General features: G+C 52.9%; 11 protein-coding genes across 11 annotated transcripts; 6 read left to right on the top strand and 5 right to left on the bottom strand.

Moving 5' to 3' along the window:
• Nucleotides 1–456: 456 nt before the first annotated feature.
• An07g03630 (uncharacterized protein) lies at nucleotides 457–2,435 on the bottom strand (the record flags this gene model as incomplete). The annotated part of the gene is made up of 3 exons (XM_001391409.3): nucleotides 457–1,798; nucleotides 1,863–1,998; nucleotides 2,072–2,435. The coding sequence occupies 3 exons, from the start codon at nucleotides 2,433–2,435 to the stop codon at nucleotides 457–459; spliced, it is 1,842 nt and encodes a 613-aa protein (XP_001391446.1).
• Nucleotides 2,436–2,949: 514 nt separating this feature from the next.
• Nucleotides 2,950–4,880, bottom strand: An07g03620 (uncharacterized protein; the record flags this gene model as incomplete). Its single annotated transcript, XM_001391408.3, has 5 exons — nucleotides 2,950–3,013; nucleotides 3,064–3,974; nucleotides 4,030–4,287; nucleotides 4,346–4,677; nucleotides 4,763–4,880. The coding sequence occupies 5 exons, from the start codon at nucleotides 4,878–4,880 to the stop codon at nucleotides 2,950–2,952; spliced, it is 1,683 nt and encodes a 560-aa protein (XP_001391445.1).
• A 792-nt stretch (nucleotides 4,881–5,672) lies between these two features.
• Nucleotides 5,673–6,262, top strand: An07g03610 (uncharacterized protein; the record flags this gene model as incomplete). The annotated part of the gene is made up of 2 exons (XM_001391407.1): nucleotides 5,673–5,688; nucleotides 5,739–6,262. The coding sequence occupies 2 exons, from the start codon at nucleotides 5,673–5,675 to the stop codon at nucleotides 6,260–6,262; spliced, it is 540 nt and encodes a 179-aa protein (XP_001391444.1).
• A 590-nt stretch (nucleotides 6,263–6,852) lies between these two features.
• On the top strand, nucleotides 6,853–8,049 carry An07g03600 (uncharacterized protein; the record flags this gene model as incomplete). The annotated part of the gene is made up of 3 exons (XM_001391406.3): nucleotides 6,853–7,118; nucleotides 7,196–7,579; nucleotides 7,986–8,049. 3 exons carry the CDS (start codon nucleotides 6,853–6,855, stop codon nucleotides 8,047–8,049), a joined length of 714 nt encoding a protein of 237 aa, XP_001391443.3.
• Nucleotides 8,050–8,169: 120 nt separating this feature from the next.
• An07g03590 (hypothetical protein) lies at nucleotides 8,170–10,725 on the bottom strand (the record flags this gene model as incomplete). Its single annotated transcript, XM_001391405.1, has 1 exon — nucleotides 8,170–10,725. One exon carries the CDS (start codon nucleotides 10,723–10,725, stop codon nucleotides 8,170–8,172), a length of 2,556 nt encoding a protein of 851 aa, XP_001391442.1.
• A 466-nt stretch (nucleotides 10,726–11,191) lies between these two features.
• Nucleotides 11,192–11,834, top strand: An07g03580 (uncharacterized protein; the record flags this gene model as incomplete). Its single annotated transcript, XM_059748358.1, is given in 3 exon segments — nucleotides 11,192–11,360; nucleotides 11,362–11,399; nucleotides 11,556–11,834. Coding segments are annotated over 3 exon segments (486 nt in total).
• A 478-nt stretch (nucleotides 11,835–12,312) lies between these two features.
• Nucleotides 12,313–13,314, top strand: An07g03570 (uncharacterized protein; the record flags this gene model as incomplete). The annotated part of the gene is made up of 3 exons (XM_001391403.3): nucleotides 12,313–12,562; nucleotides 12,628–13,011; nucleotides 13,067–13,314. 3 exons carry the CDS (start codon nucleotides 12,313–12,315, stop codon nucleotides 13,312–13,314), a joined length of 882 nt encoding a protein of 293 aa, XP_001391440.1.
• Nucleotides 13,315–13,359: 45 nt separating this feature from the next.
• Nucleotides 13,360–13,988, bottom strand: An07g03560 (uncharacterized protein; the record flags this gene model as incomplete). Its single annotated transcript, XM_059748356.1, has 2 exons — nucleotides 13,360–13,482; nucleotides 13,737–13,988. The coding sequence occupies 2 exons, from the start codon at nucleotides 13,986–13,988 to the stop codon at nucleotides 13,360–13,362; spliced, it is 375 nt and encodes a 124-aa protein (XP_059600901.1).
• A 35-nt stretch (nucleotides 13,989–14,023) lies between these two features.
• On the bottom strand, nucleotides 14,024–14,292 carry An07g03550 (uncharacterized protein; the record flags this gene model as incomplete). The annotated part of the gene is made up of 2 exons (XM_059748355.1): nucleotides 14,024–14,039; nucleotides 14,132–14,292. The coding sequence occupies 2 exons, from the start codon at nucleotides 14,290–14,292 to the stop codon at nucleotides 14,024–14,026; spliced, it is 177 nt and encodes a 58-aa protein (XP_059600900.1).
• A 646-nt stretch (nucleotides 14,293–14,938) lies between these two features.
• An07g03540 (uncharacterized protein) lies at nucleotides 14,939–15,420 on the top strand (the record flags this gene model as incomplete). Its single annotated transcript, XM_059748354.1, has 2 exons — nucleotides 14,939–14,963; nucleotides 15,068–15,420. The coding sequence occupies 2 exons, from the start codon at nucleotides 14,939–14,941 to the stop codon at nucleotides 15,418–15,420; spliced, it is 378 nt and encodes a 125-aa protein (XP_059600899.1).
• Nucleotides 15,421–16,186: 766 nt separating this feature from the next.
• An07g03530 (hypothetical protein) lies at nucleotides 16,187–16,393 on the top strand (the record flags this gene model as incomplete). Its single annotated transcript, XM_059748353.1, has 1 exon — nucleotides 16,187–16,393. The coding sequence occupies one exon, from the start codon at nucleotides 16,187–16,189 to the stop codon at nucleotides 16,391–16,393; it is 207 nt and encodes a 68-aa protein (XP_059600898.1).
• Between the last annotated feature and the right edge of the window lie 126 nt (nucleotides 16,394–16,519).

Raw genomic sequence — 16,519 nt, 5'->3', positions numbered from 1 at the left:
AAGGATTTTTCGGAGGGGGTTAAAGATGGGGATCGGGAACTGGGAGGTGTGGTGTCGATTGGGGCGCCGGTGGGGTTATCTGGGAAAGCACCTGCGTCTGGGACTGGGAAGAGTAGGACGCCGGTGTTGGTTGTTGCGGGGAAGGAAGATGGAGGGGAGAGGAGTACGGCTGTGAGTGCTGCGGGCGTGAGGAGGACGAAGGAGTGGTTTGAGTTCGTTGAGGTGAGCAGGTATAAGAGGCGCGGGGATGGGATGCCCCGGAATGCGGATGAGATGAGACCCGTGATGGAGTTTTTGGCGAGGAGGTTGAGGAGTTATAAGGGGGTACCGGAGGGGAGTATTGAACTTAGTTAGGGGGGGATTAAGTTATGGGTCAGATATGGGAAGGTGGATGATGGGATGAGTCTATTGTACATGACATGCTTAGCTAGGTACCCTATCTGCTGGCAACTGCCTCTACTGGAGCTCCTTCAGAGCTGCGCGTGCGCGCTCGATCGTCTCTCTGGCGTCCTTCTCCGCCGTCACCTCTTCGACCTGTCGGCCACCCTCGCGGGCGGTCTCGCGCAGCTGCGTCTCCGTCTCCAGCAGCGCGGTGCGGCCGTCTTCGCGCACTTCGTTCTCGAACCAGTGTCGCGCGGACTCCCACTTGCGCTGTTGGCGGCGTAGCGAGTAGATCAAACCGATGGCGGCCATCGTGCAGGTCTCGTAGATGGTGGCAGCCGGCAGCGAGACGTAGGTTAGCGCTGACAATGCCGAGGTCAGGGTGGTCGTGGACATGCTAAACAAGACCAGACGCTGCGCCAATGCCTGCAGCGACGGCACTGTCGTCTCCATGAGCCGGCGACGACTGGTCGCAATCTGTGCTGGCCAGGACGTCTGCTCCTCTTGCATGGGAGTCGCATCGGTCAATCCGGCCTGCTGGAACCGGCCGGCAGTCCAGATGACCTCTTTCTCGGCCTGACGCAGGTACTTCCGGTCCAGAATCTCCGACGTGATCATTCCCACGTCGTCCACATGCCAGAACAGCTTCCACCAAGCCAGTCCGCGCCACGGCTTGCTGGCAAACCCTTCCTCGAGTGAGCTGCGGAGCTCCGTGTGCCCGCGCTCCGCCCACTCGGACACGGATCGTTCAAGCATATCGCGAGTCTCCCACGACACAGCGCCACTCTCCTGCTCCAACAGCTTTCTCTTCTCAGCAGCGGCTGCACCCGCCTCCGCGGCATCCAAAAGAGAAGTGATCAACGTCCGCAAGGACGGATCCAGCGTCCCTTCCTCAGCTCGCAGCGAAGACAACCAGTCCACCACTGGCTGCACACCACTGCTGTTCCAGCCGCGTTCGTAGAGCGACGCATTCTGCACTGACTCTCGGAATGTTGCCAACGCCTCATCCGCCTTGTCAATGTCCACGAACGCGACCCGGCCGTCGTACTTCTGTGGCTCCGTGACCGCCAGCTCAATAGCCCCAAAGACCGACACAGCTTCTTTCTTCAAGTCCGACCGCGCCATCAGCCCGCTATACGCCAGAAACCCATCGACACCGCTACCGCATACAATGCTCCGATGCACAGGATACCGCACCATATTATGCCGGCCGGAATGCGACGTGCGGATCGTAACCGTAGGCACGAGGAAGGTGTCAGCCGTGAACGGGTGAGACTGAGTAGCGTCCGCGACTCCAGCCGACTCAGCACCGAGCGTCGTAACGAGGATTTCCAAATTTCCCTTCTTCAGAATGGGCGAGGGCACCGAGATCGTAGGGAGGAGATCGTTGGGGATTGTTTCGGAGACTTCGCCGTACCTGCATATATCTTAGTACCTAGCCCCCCATTCTTAATACCATGTGTTTGTAAATGTGGACCTACCGAATCAACAATCCCCTCTCCGTATCCTCACCATACGCATCCAATGCATCCTCCCAGCTCTCCCTCGAATTCAACGGATCCGCTAACAACAACCGAACGAGCCTGCGCGCCGCAGTCGCATCATTCAAACCCAGAACTGGCCCAATCATTAGCATTCCCCAACCAAAACATGAAATACTAGAAGAGAGAGAGAGAAGAGAAAGACCTACCCGCAACTCTAACAACCGGCTTCTCACTCTCCAATCCCCTCAACGCAAGCTGCAACCGACTCAAATTCACCTGCTCCGGCGCAACATCCTTGACCCGGTTCAAAGCTTCATGTAGATCCTTCAATCGGGGAGGGATATGTCTTGTGTGAACGACAGAAGTGGTCGCAATGCCGCTACGCTGCAAGGATGCCCATGATTGTTGTTGATGTTGTTGCTGTGGTAATTGTAGTCGGGTTCGACGCGAGGAGAGGGAACGGCGCCAAGTGGAACAAGACGGGCAGTAGAATACTGATGAGGAGGATGAGGAGGAGTCTTGAATCTGCGACAGGCTCTTGGAGAGCGTGCCGCGGAGTTTGGGAGGCATTGACTGCGTATTTGGTGAAGAAGGATGGGATGGGGGAGGAGGTGGTGGAGGATGTAGGCAGGGCCGGTCGGAGATTCTGGCGCGGGACTTTCGGCGGTCTTGGCGTAGCGTAGCTTATAGCTTAGATTTGAAAGAGTGGCTGAGTATGGGGTAACGATAATCCACAGTAATCAGATTGACTATTTTAATAAACTAGTCTGTACAATACGAACAGCTCAATTCATGGTGTATCGATTCATCAACTCATGGTCGAGTCGTCACGGACGCTCGATTGCTGTGCAGGAATTACACAAAAGCCCCCCCCCCCTGTCCACCTCTCCATTATGCAATACAGTAATCTCTCGCGACAATGTATAGGAGCTACTCAACTGCAACTGTCACCACGCTCGCGTTTTTGGGGTGACAGTTGATTCGGCCCATACACGGAGTAAATAGTACCCCGAAATGCAGTACCTCTGCATGCCGCTTCGAAAGATGCTGGTTCAGATGGAACACCCAGTTACTTCCTAATCGCTCATGCTTCTCGAGAGTCCCGAGTAGCATCCCTTTGTCGCCGAGTCTTGCCCGATCCCGCCGACCTGGAAATTGTTAGTACGATGGTCCGGAACAATCGTTCTGCTTCACTTACATGCTAATCCGCCTGGCCACAGTTGCCAGCCCGGCATCGTTTTCTGCCTCATGATGCGCCCGCTCAAGGGCAATGCGTCTGTCTTCCTCGCTGCGTCGAATGACCTCCTCCTGCGAAGGGGGCAGACGTTCATTCTGCAGATCGACCTTGCGAGCATCTTCGAAGTTGGTAATAGCCTGCTTGATACCCTCCGCTCCCAGCATCAGAGTACCCGCCGGGAGACGACCTCCAGCAGCGGTCTTGAGTTCAGTGACCCGCTCGGACTCTTCACGCAACACCTGGAATACACGCGACAGACGTCCAATGGCAAGAATCTTGTTCTTGATCGCACGTCGCTTGAACTCGCTGCTCTCAACATCCATCGCTGCAGGAGGAGAGGGGGGTGCGGCGGTGGGCGAGACCGACGTGGGGGTATCATCTTCAAGCTCCTCCTTAGAGCAGGTGTTGAGAATGGCAATAAGCATGTCCGTAATCTTCTCACCGACGAAGGGAAGAGACCAGGTGAAGACGTCCATGAAGTTGGGGAGCCAGTACGGGTGAGGCGTGCAGTTGAACTGTCGGATATTCATGACGTTGTTCTCGTATTTCAGGACGGCGGCCTTGTTGTTGTAGACATCCAGGTAGTTGGGAGCACTGAAGATGGTCATGACACTGGGGAAACCGGTCGTACGTGTCTTGCGGTACATGCGGTAACCGGCATCTTGTGCCTCGTGCGCACGAATGATGGAGAGGAGATTGTTCTTTTCGAGGAACGCGCACGCCGCGGGGTACGAAAAGAAATACGAGCATCCGCGGACGCTGTTGTGGATGAAGTAATCTCCAGTCTTCTCCTGCCCAAAGTCTTCCAGAGGATCGGCCCAGAGGATGTCGCACATCAAGCCATGAGTCGGGGGCTCCCTAAAGCGATCAATCTGTCGCTAAGTCAGCCACCAGTCCAACCGATGTAGTGTTCAGCCTATAACATACCGCCTTGATGTCTTCCAGAGTGTGCAGCTCGGGGCTGAGACCTCCATGGATACAGAGGAACTGCTTATTCATGACCGCCGCCAGCGGCAAGGAGCAAAACGATTCAATGCAAGCCTCGTAAATGCGCTCGCTGTATTTGTGCTTGCACTCGAGCTTAAAGGTGAAGTAGTCCGTCAAGTGCCGACATTCGTGATTACCCCGCAGGAGCCAAAGCGTATTCGGATACCAGATCTTCAGAGCCCAGAGATACAGGACACACTGTAGCACGCGAGTCAGTGGGTGTGGCAATTACCAGACAGTTTGCGATCAGACGAACCTCAATACTGAAGTAACCTCTATCCACATAATCACCGAGGAAGAGATAGCGCGTCTCGGACGGATCTCCCCCGACTTCGAAGAGCTTCATTAAATCGTAATATTGTCCGTGAACATCACCGCACACGGTGATGGGCGCATCCATCTCCAGCAGGTTGGGTTCAGCCCTGAGAAGCTGAGTACCGGCCTGTATGATCCATAGCGCCTGATCTTCAGTGAGACGACCTTCGCGGTAGAAGTGCTGCTTGAGGAACTGCAGGTTGGGCTTTGAAGGGTCTTCACGAGACCAGAACAGGTCGTCCGGCGGGGTGTTCAACGCCGGCGCTTGCACCTCTGAAAGACCATAGAGTAATTAGAAGGGCGTTCATCCCGATAATAAAGTAGAAGGATGGTATGAAGAAAATCATTGTGGCGTTACCTTTAATTACTCGCTCCAAGGTCGACACCTGAGTGCCATCTTCCATAACATGTAACGTAAAGTCGATCTCCGGGACCGGCTTTTTATCCGTCACCGCACGCGCGATAGTGCGATCCATGGTGACTCAAGTGACAGGGAGGACGTAGATCTTGGATCTGGGGAAATCACAAGAACGTCGTGCCCCGGGGGGTTGCGAGGAGGCGAAGAAAAGGGGAAAGACACCAGCGCGGAGGCCAGTTGTTGGTGGGGGGTTAAGCGGCGGCGGGATTGGATTTCACACACGAGACAGGCGGAGATCGCGAGGACTGGCCGTTGTAGGAACAAGCTGGACGGATCACCAAAAATCCTACGAGGTGGCGATGCCGAAGATGACAAGGAGGGGAGCGAAATAGGGTTGGAAAAATTGAGGCTAAAGCGTGGGTCAGGGACAAGACGAGAGGGACGAGCGAAGAGGAGGAAGATGGGGAGAGGCGCCGGGCAGTGCAACCCGAATAGGAGATGGTCGGCCTTCAGCTCGATATCGTCAAGGCTGGAGAAAAGAGGCTGAAAAGACAGCCTGACCACCTTTTCTGCAGAGAGTCGCTAGAAATGATGGGCTCGGAAGAATAAGCCAATTACCGTGTAAGATGCAAACTACTAAGTAACTAGCCCCCCCCTCTTCGTGCTCTAAGATTCATTGAATCTAATCTCTCTCCCTCCCTTCATTGCGAGAGACTCCCTCGACGTCAGACCAACCGTAAATACGGTAATTCTCAGCCGGCGGATAACTCCCGCTTCGTTACAGTCCCTGTAATTAATTACGCCGCCCGCGGGGGAATTCATGCCATCATTACTCATGTAGACGGAGATACTCTTTGTCTTGTCTCTCCTCGCTCTCTCCTGTTACTCTCAATTCAATCCATCATCCACCATGTATGAGTCCTATCGTCAGTAACGTCTTCCATCTCCTGTTTGGCTTATCAACTGACTAAGACAGGCCCCCATCCCCTACTGGCTCAGGTCCCCCTGACCGTTTCCCCCTTCATCAATCTCCCCACTTCCGTCACTCTCCCCTACACCTACAAGTCCGTTCCCTCGACCATCCCCCCTTCAGTAACAGTCGACTCAAGTAACCCCGATGTCAAACCTCGCTACGTGGTCTCAGCAAGTGGCGAGCATGCTGCCTCCCCAGAAGAAATCCTAGCATCCTGCAACGCCCTTGAGCAGCACCTGAACAAAACGCGCGCCGAAGCCGAGAAGGCAATCCGGGGCTGGGAGGACTCAATCACCCAGCGCGACCTGGCAGAGAAGCGACGTGTGGCTCCCGGATGGCTAGACAGAGACGAGAAACTACTTCAACCGAGTAACGCGGCTGCTGGCCCTAGAGCACAGGGCCAACCTCAACCTAGTCTCTTAGACAGCTCGTTCTCCGACCCCAGTGCGGCCGCACTACCGTCCATGGTACCACGAGATGAAGGTGAAGAATTGGATAGAGCATTTGGTGGACTGGACGTGAAATGAGAGCTGCGCGCAGATGTTTTGAAATACAACATACCGGGGGTGGCTTCGGGGAAGGCCATGAACCGCGCTGTGGCTGCTGAAACCGCTGCAGGTGGATGCTATGGGCCCTTGCTTTGGCGGGGATAGTAGCGCACTCCTTCGTCTCATGCCAGGATAAAGTTCAAGCTTGTGCGCACCATAATCTGCAAGAGATCACCAGTGCAGGGCGCTGTGCATCTGAACTAGCTGAACCGCGGCAGTCCGCAACCTGCGCCAGCAAGAGCACAGCCATATAACCATATCTGGTACCCATAAGCAGCTAGCTCAAACAATCACCAATAAACGAGCCTAGCATCAATCATAATAACATCACATATTCCCAAATAATTTCCGCAAGAGTACACCTATCCAAAGCAGCGAAACCGACGTAGAAACAAACCGTGGTAGACCCCCCACCCGCCCGGCGGATATCAACTGCCATCATCAGCTACTGATAATCTAGCTTTGCTCCGCCCGCAAAAGCTCCATCATCTTCTTTTCTTCCCTCCTCTCTCACCACCACCACACTTCCTCAACCTCACACCTCGAAACTAGCAACTCCGTCCTCCAAAATGGAATCCATCGCTGCACCCCCCGACACAACAACTTTCATCCCCCTCGCCGAACACCAATCCCGCACCCCAAGCTCCTTCCACTCCGGTCCGCCAATCCTCTACTCCCACCACCAAAACTGCAAACTCGTGCTCCTGGAGCGCGAAGCCCTCGCAGTCCCAGCACTAGGTGCTCTGCGCGAAGCCTCCACCGCAAATGGCACCACTGAAGAAGAGGGAGACAAGGAGATCGTCATTCCCGGTGTGAACGTGTGGGTTACGTCTGAGTGAGTAGCCCGACCTAACCAATCTTTCATCCCTCCACAACCAGAACTGTATGCAAGAGATGCTAATAACAACCCAGAAAATTCCTCCTCCACAACCCCACAACCAACACCGGCCTCTCAATCCCCTACCCCTCCATCTCCCTCCACGCCATCCAGCGCCTCCAGCTCCCCAGCTCCGAAGACCAAGTGCAAGGCCTGTACATGCAAATCGCCAACCCGACTACCTCCTCCTACACCTCCGCCGACGACGAAGAAGACGCCCTCACAGTAACAGTCGTCCCGGAGACCCCCACCCAAGAATCTTCTTCCCCCGCCGAGGAAGGGGACGAAAAGCCCGAAACGCCCACCCAGACCCTCTACGCTGCTGTGTCTGCGTGCTCGAATCTGCACCCGGATCCGGTTGAGCCCGGTGATGAGGACGAGGATGATTATGAAGGAGAGGAAGGTGCATTTCAATCTGGGTTAGTGTCGATGGGCAGTGCGGAGGGCGGGTTGCCGCCGCCGGTCGAGGGGAGTTCGGGATGGATTACGGCGGAGAATATGCATGAATTTTTTGATGAGGAGGGAAATTGGATTGCCGGTGGTGAGGAGCCGACGTTGCCTTTGGGGCCGGGGGCTGGGACAGTGAGGCAGAGGGAGGAGGATGAGGGGGCGGTTGATGGGCAGGAGGGTGTTAATGGGGATGGAAATGGAGGGGAGGAGACGAAGTGGAGGAGGACAGACTAGAAGGACTCTTTCTCTCCTCCTCTCTTGGGCTCTTTGCTCCTATTTGTTTGTATCTCTACTTACCTATGGTGTATGTATGCATAGGTGTATGTTGGGGAATATTCCTGTAATGATAGATGCTAGTAGCTTGTTATGAAACAGATCAATTACTGAGTGCTTCGAGAAGATCATGGCCATCATGTTTAGATTAAGGTATTTTTATTAGTCCTACCAATTACCTACGTTCATCTTTACAGTGGAGGGTAGACACGCCCGCACGCTAGCCAAGCAAAGGAAACACGAGAAACAATCAACGCCGCTGCCAACTATCAGTCCTTCCATGCACCTATTCTTTCAGGAACCCATCCCCATCATACAAGCTTCCCGGTGTAGCTGCTCCAATTCCCAGTCCAACAGGCTTTTTCGTCGGGGTTCGAAATCCGTGTCGGGCACTGCCGGGGCCGGGCTTTAATCGGTGGCTCTTTGCCCGCCCAACTTGTGCTGAATGTTCGCTGGGCGAAAGAACTGAAGAAGTCCGCGGACCCTTTCCCTTGGGTTCCGAAGCCCGGTCTTCCCAAATGGGAACTATGATACCGCTGTTCGCAGTTGGCGGTTTTGGCACAGCGGCCGCTGGCCGCCAGAGCTGCGCCTGAGAGTGTCTGATCGGAGAAACAATCTGATGCGGACTACCGTGGTACCGCGGAGCCACCATGTTTTGGGGGTCATTCTTCGGACGCAATGGTGATTCGGCTGCATTTCTAACTGGTTCCTTGCCCATACTGGGACCACGCGAATGACGCATCGGCGGACTTGACTGCGTCATGGCATTATCATCAAGGGGATTCAGTGAGCGGAAGCTGCTGCGTGCTGTTGATCGTGGCGGAGGTTGACGCGGTCCCTTGACGGCTGTACGGCGCGGACTGCCAGGGTTCGAGGAGTTTTCAAAACCCGTTGGTGAGCTGTTGTAATGTGGAATCATCCAGACCGGACTATTCTTTTCCGGAGATGGCGTCTTCGACAGGCTGGTATCAATCTTGGGGGGCGGTAGAGTCGTCACAAGATCAGGCAGGGACTTCTCCATGTCCATAATACTCAGAGTGCGTTCCCCGGCATCGGTAGGGGAGTTCACGCTAAGCTTGGGCGGTCCTGCCTGCGAGTTGCGGGGTGGCTCAGCTGTAATCTCCGTAACTCGCGGGTTCTCCTTCTGCTGCTCGTCTTGGCTGAATCGACTCACTGAAAGGCCTGAACCGTTGGACTGAAGTGAAATTTGAGAGATTGATGAATTTGGAACTTGTGCCCGGCTGGTATCGATCTCTTCGGTCTCCTCGGGCTCCTCGGCCGTGGGCGAGAACACTGGGCCACTAAAGGTGATTGGAGGATGTATTGAGATCCGAACGCAGTTCTGCCGCCGATGGCCTTTGCGAGTGCCACTGCTTCCTTTGAGTGCAGAGGGAAGAGGGGGTTTAAGATGGCTATTCGGGCCTAGCAGAGGACCATCCGGAATTCCAGTAGAACTAGGCTTCAATCGGGGATCAGTGCTCATGACAGAATTGCTCATCACATTGTAAAATGGATCGAGCTCTTTCCGCTGATCGCTATACATCGAACGCCGCTGCATTTGACTGAAGTGTGGCACCAAGGCTCCATTAGGTACTGGATTGAGGGAAGGTGGACGGCTCAGATCCAGAGGCTTCACCCACAGGGACGAGTCTCGCTTGGCTTTGTTATCAGTGAGAGACTCGCTCCGTCGTGGCGATGGACTGATGCGTTCCGACGAATGATTCGGACTCCGTGTGGTCAAGCTCCGACGCGGAGAGCTGCGGGGCGATTCGAGCCTCTGGGCTTCCCACGCGGTGCCAGAACTTGACGGAAAGACGAATTGAGATGGTACAGCTGGAATTACCCCAAGACCTCTTCGGTCATATTCCATCCGTCCGACATCGTTGGCATCAAACGGCGCGAACGTAGGACACGGAGGCAGAGCTGGCGATGTGAAAGTACTGTCGACATTTGTTGACGTTCTTCTGCTGTCTTCCAAAATAGAGCTGTCTGCGGTTTCGAGGCTCAACGATGAGAGGCAGGTCGAGTCGTTCCTTGACAAACGGAAGCGATTTGGTGGATAGGCACATGGTGGTGGGGGTACAGGTTGCTCGGGTGCAGACCCGGCCGTTTGAGCAGTGATGCTTCCCCCTCGTACCCTGCTATTTGATGGGTTGCAACCGTCCTGTTTATCCTCCATGAGCGGGTACAGGCTGCCGGACCGCTCCCTATGATGCTTCAGTGGCCATGCCCCAGAGCCTGGCCGGCTGGTGAGACTTGCTCTCAATTGCTCTTCTTCGCGGTCTGGAGTATGCCGCGGTGTGGTCTCCGTTGCCAGCTCGAACGCACCCTCGACAGCAGAGTTCGGCACGCCATCATCAATTCCAGATACTGTCGGTGAAGTCGATTGCCGCTTCTCTGAATGCTCTGTCAGTGGAGACAGTGAGCTGAGGCGTTGTGGTCCTAGGAGATGTCGTGACAGTCGCGCTGAGCGGCTTGAAAGGGACCGCGATAGTGAACGACGTATGTCACGGGCTTTTTCATCCAAAGGAGATGACGTGTCGGAGTCCGCAGGGGATTGGATGAGACTCTCGCGAGATGAAAGAACTCCCCACTCAGACGGCTTTCCGTATGGGAGCTGTCCATACTGTCGCAATGCGGTGCCCTCCTCCCGCGAGAGTTCCGTCAGCGTCTCCTCCTGGTATTGTTGCAGAGCATATCCATCCTGCTTCGCGTTTGCCACCGCCAGCGACAGACGATCCTGACGGACTCTTATCCAGATGACCGTGCCAACTATAGCAGAAACTATAAAGACGACGGAGCAGCTCACGGCTATCGCTATTACCGTGGTCAATGGCGGCATTGTCGCTTCTTCCTGCTTTCGGTGCCAGAGCTGGCAGACCCTGGTTCCTTTAGACTTGTGAAGATGCGTTAACCCATACACTCGAGCTGGTACCTGGCCCAGTGTCTATACCAGTTCCACAAAGGTTCCGGACGGCATTCAACGGCGCCGAAGACCAGGCAAGAGTAGCAATTGCTAGCCACGGAAACGCCAGGACAAGAATAATCAGAGAACAGAGAGATCCATGATGGATGGGAGGAAACGCGCGCTCGTGAGGGAGCATTGCGTTTGTTATGGCAGCCGGCTGGGGCATGGGAATGTGGTAGCATTATTGTCGGCTCGCGAGGAATGCTGCGATGTCAACCAACCATCCTCCCCGGCAGGCTACTAACTGGCAAGAGGGAGGTCTCATCAAACTGAAGCTCGGTCCCAGAATTCCTGTGATGTCTCAATTCAGAAGATAACTCGAGAGTAGACCATCGCCAAGATGCAAGCAGATCTACAGGAGGCCGTAGAGTTTCCACTGATAACTGGAAGAATGTTAGCGAAACAATCAAGGATTGAGCACTCCTGGAGCTCGTGGAACCTGGGAGATTCCAACTATTCCCTCTTCATGGAGACCGTTATCGTGCGAACAACCATCTTTCGTACTATTAGTTAGCAACAGCAAGTACTACTACTACTTTGTTAGAACTGTACGTCCTGGTTGGAGGGAATCCAGCTGTTTTTCTTGGCATGCCATATGGCGCCGCATGCAGGCTTGAGCCTGACAAAACCATGAGTATCGCTGAGGCCATGAAACATATGCTTTAGCAACGCAGCTCCCTGCGCGTGTCTATCCTTCTTCGCAGCTTCGCGTGGTAAAAGCGCAAGTGGAGGTGGAAGTGGAGATTCCCCGGGAGACCCCAATCGGGCAGCCGCTGTCACGGGGTACAGGACGGAAATACACCGAGTCCGGATCCGCCGGCCTCTCGGATTTGGAGAAACAGACGATGTTGATCAACCTCGACATAGTACTCGGCGTTCAGATCTCGTGTCTCCTGATGTTTCCGAGGTCATCGTCTGATGAACGGCGTCATATGCCAAAAGAATCCCGATCCCGATACCGATGGGGACTCTCGGTGAGATAAAGAAGACAAACGAATGCTACAGAAGCAGGGCATGGGGCGCCTGTTGTCAACCCACGCCCGAATTCCCCAGTCTGGGCCATTTCACCCGCCTTGGAGACTCTGGGACCGCTTAGCGTCACCATAACCCACCAGACGAGAAAGCTGGATGGAGTCAGCGTGGCCAGTCGGGGCAACTAGACTTATCCTCGATAGCCAACCCAAACTCTGAATAATGCGACTCCAGAGAAGGAGCCAACCATTTGCATAGAGGGGGGGCAATGGCCCAGTCGACCCCTCACCGGCGCGGGGGTCTCCTAGTGGGCTTGCTGTCCTAATAGTGTTTTCGTTGATGACTGTAGCGGTGTATATCTAAGCTCCAATCCGCGGTATAAAGCTGCCTGCCGCCTGGCTAGGCCGTCTCTCATCTTCACCTCGTTCTCCTGCCTTCTCCTCAAGAATTCTCTTTTTTTACTCCCCTCTCCGACCAATAGACCCAGTAATGGCTGCCAACCCTGTGGAAAATGGACTATTTGTCCATAACAACACTACCGCTCCAGCCCACCCCGGCTTGCTGAGCATGTTCTCACTGAAGGGCAAGACTGCCATCGTTACCGGCGCCGGTGCTGGCATCGGCCTTTCCGTAGCTATTGGCCTGGCTGAAGCTGGTGCAAATGTGGCCTTGTGGTATAGCAGCAACCCCAACTGCATCGAGCGGGCCGCGGAAATTGCCTCCAAGTATGGTGTCCAGGGTCAGTAGCCCTCAAACCATTTTCCCCACTTACCGTCAGACATACTTTACTAACGCTCAATCTAGCCCAGGCGTACAAGGTCGAAATCACCAAGCCCGAAGCCGTGCAGGCGGCCGTTGACCAGGTTGTGAAAGACTTCAATGGCCGACTAGACGTTTTCATCGCCAATGCCGGTATCCCCTGGACTAAAGGTCCCATGGTTGACGGTCCACTGGACCACTACTCGAGTGTTGTCGACGTCGACCTGAACGGAACTTTCTACTGCGCCAGGGCAGCGGCAACCCACTGGAGGAGACAAAAGGAGGAGGGCACCGATATCAATGGTAACGCGCTCAACAACTTCACCTATGGCAGCTTTGTGGCCACCGCTTCCATGAGCGGTCACATTGTCAACTTCCCTCAGATGCAGGCAGCATACAACGCCTCCAAAGCGGGTGTCATCCATCTTTGTAAGTGGAATAACCTTGTAGGCATAGACTTGCACTGTACTAATCCCCTATGCAGGCAAGTCGCTGGCTGTCGAGTGGGTTAAGTTTGCGCGTGCCAACACCGTTTCTCCCGGATACATTGCGACAGAGATCTCGAATTTCATCCCAGATGATGTCAAGGGCATCTGGAAGGACAAGATTCCCATGGGTCGCGAGGGAGAACCCGAGGAGCTGAAGGGCGCGTATCTGTACCTGGCATCGGATGCATCCAGCTACACCACTGGAGCAGACATTGTGGTTGACGGCGGCTACTGCGCCCCGTAGGCTTTTGATGATATAGATGGCATTTTATGATCTGTACATTTCAACTTACAGCGATACATATGAACGGTAGATTACATGATAGACGAAAATGAACGACTGAACTTCTTCGCGATCAAGTCCGCTCGTGGCGCTTATTAGATCCAACCAAGCCAGAGCCAAGGCACCAGGCTGACCACTGCCACAAAGCCATGCAGAAGCCGTGGCTTGCAGGTTGCAGGGCTTTAATATTCGGGATCGGCGGTGATGTAGGCCCGCGATCGCGTGAGGTCCCTAGAAGTAGATCATAATAATGTGACCTATTTTCCCTCACACACCAGGGCCTCGGCATGTTCTCTGTTATGTATTATCCCATAGCGACAACAAAGAAACCCATCAGATCAAATGGTAGTAGTAGTATCAGATGAAGAAGGCCCCTCCTGTACCTGTTCCACCACCCACTTCACCACCGAATCCACCATCCCATTGACCCATTCCCCTTCATCTTCAACTCCATCCGCCGAATAATAATCTTCTTCCATTTCCGGAATAGATGGAAAGGGCGGCTCCATGACCTCCGGGTATATGACGGATGTATCTGGGTCGAAGTATCGAGAGAGAGGGGTTGCGGGGGGATAAGCAGGGCTATTGGTGGTGAGACGATAATCACTGCAACGGGATGTAGTATTGTTAGTCATCTTTCATCCATGACATTGTGCGTGGGGTGTAATTCTCATTGCTTGATGTGCCTGGTAAGTTTAGTAGGATGGGTGAGATTCTAAGGATGGAGCTGATGTGATTGGTCGAGCGACGTGGGGTGTTGTAGTTGTAGTATACATACCGGTGAAGATGATCTAGTTCGACTTCGTGTTCGTGGATGGGGAGACGGGTGTAACTCCGAGGAGTATGTTTCCGGAATATAGAGCGAATGGCCTTGCGGTGCTGGATGAGGATGAAGAGGAGGGAGAGGAGGAGACAGGTTGTTGGGAAGAGAGGAATCATGTTGATGGAGTATGTAGATGGTAATTCTCCTATTGCTCAGGCAGAAATCTGTTAGTGTCGAGAGGAAGTTTTACTATGCGACATGGATACATGTCACCATCTACTCAAACAAAACAACTGTTACCAACATTATTTACATATAGTTTCTTCCTCAGCTTCTTTCGTCAAACCGAGACAATAATATGAGGTAGCTGAGCCGGATCCATAATCCGAAGTAGCTCGCAAGACTGACGCATCTCTTCAGTCATGTCAGTCATATATACCCCTAGAAGATTTTTTTTTTTTTTTTTTTTTTAAGAAAAAAAAAATCCCACATACCACTTCAATTTTGTCTATCCCCCATTATTACGAATTCCAAGAAGACAAATAACCATGGCCGAACTTGCAGAAACTAGGATATCTTCTCTGAGAGAAAAGTTGAATTCTCCACCCAAGGCCTCAATCCAAATCCTGGGAACACATATCACAGACAAACAGGTCAAAAACGTTGATTTTGATCTTTGGGTTGACTGTACAAAGGTGTCTGGAATCAGATATATTTCGGCATCAACCAGTGCTGAAAGGACAGGTTACTCCCGGCAAATCCCAAACCGGAGACAGGACAATCCCGAGAATATGCTGGAAAGTTGGCTATACAACTGACTATATGGCAGTGCAGAAAAAGACCGAAGGTAATATTAATCTGCTCATTCCCCCTCAGTTCTCTCTATCTTATACTAATAATATGGTTTACCCAGCTGGTCACTGCACAAAGTAGTATCTTTTGGGGAGGAAGAGTACGCCGCGATGAAACTCTACATAAGGCGCCTGGCACGCGAAGCCAGTTATGGGGGCACGGTTGAAGTAATAGCACATATTCCTTCTTCTGAGCCAAATGATAATACTCTGGGACATGAGAGTGCACGCAATGCACGGCTCCAAGTTGAATGGAGATTCGAGTGCCCTTTCATCCCCACTGACGACTATTGGGACACATTGGTCAGGTTCGCGATGGTGGACGGGAAGAAGGGCTGGATGGATCCGAACGCGCCAATGCCATGTTACGGGCAGTCTCTACTCCGAAGATCGCGCGCTATTAACGGTGTTAACTGGGGACAGAATACGGGTGGCAGCACATCTACTACCTAGAGAACTACGTTGGCCATGGGGGTGTGATGGTGAGCCACCAATAGGATAAATGGTTTTTTCGAAACTATTGACCAACAGTGTCCTTTGAAATATTGCTTGTTGTAGTTTGGGGTTTTGATTCTGACCTAGATCTCATATTCATGAAGATCTTGCTTGCTTATATATTCTAGATATGCCCTGCAGCATTATCGGGAGAATAATCAGGCCAGCGCACAGCAGTTGACCACACATGACCACAATAGTATGCTATACCAAAGAGACAAATAATTTTGCTAATGTAGCATCTAGTAAGCTATACCACTGGTCCTAGAGCAGGAAGATATTATTTCATGTACTTCAGAGCTTTATCATGTGACCACATAGATGATACTACTGTCTACCCAATGACTGAATCTCAGGCAAAACTTCTGAGCAGACAGTCCGTTATTCTAGTAATTATCCATCTCACATCCATAGGATAATCGGGTACTTCCTCCTATTTTTCTTCGGTTCCTATCATTGCCAAAGTATAAAGAAACAATCACGACCGGTATCTGCAGATATGGACTTCCCTCACCCAACAGTCTCACCCGAGTATTACTACTAGTAAGCAGCAACAACACTCACCTGACAGCGCCCCAACCCGCATCACTTGATCTCCTGCAAAGTATGAACCCGAACCAGCTGAGTCCGTCCCAATCCCCATGATCTTCCGCTCTCATTCCTCTGATTTCGTCACTTCCATCACTCTAACGCCAAATACAGGATCCCCTCTTATAATCCTCCAATGACCCCATCACATTCATCTCACTCCAACATCATGTGCCCGGCCCCGGAAACCATACCCTACCACCAATATAGTATACAAATGGAACAACCACCCATTCTTTCATCATTCAGGTATGAGAACATTGAAACGATGCGGGACTTGCCGATAATGGATTGTCGAAGATCGTTGTATACTGTGTATTATATATTCTTGTTTTGCCCCTGAGAGAATGGCATAGTAAGCTCAACGCTATTTTTGTTCTGGATACTACTCTTCTCTACTCTCCACTCTATACCACCATACACGGAACTAGTATAGCACTCTCTTCCCACCTCACCCAACTATCAGATC

This window comes from Aspergillus niger (genome assembly GCF_000002855.4).
Source record: "Aspergillus niger supercontig An07".
NCBI lineage: Eukaryota > Fungi > Ascomycota > Eurotiomycetes > Eurotiales > Aspergillaceae > Aspergillus > Aspergillus niger.
Note: the sequence above shows the minus strand (reverse complement) of the source record. Positions and strands in the feature narration are given on the sequence as shown.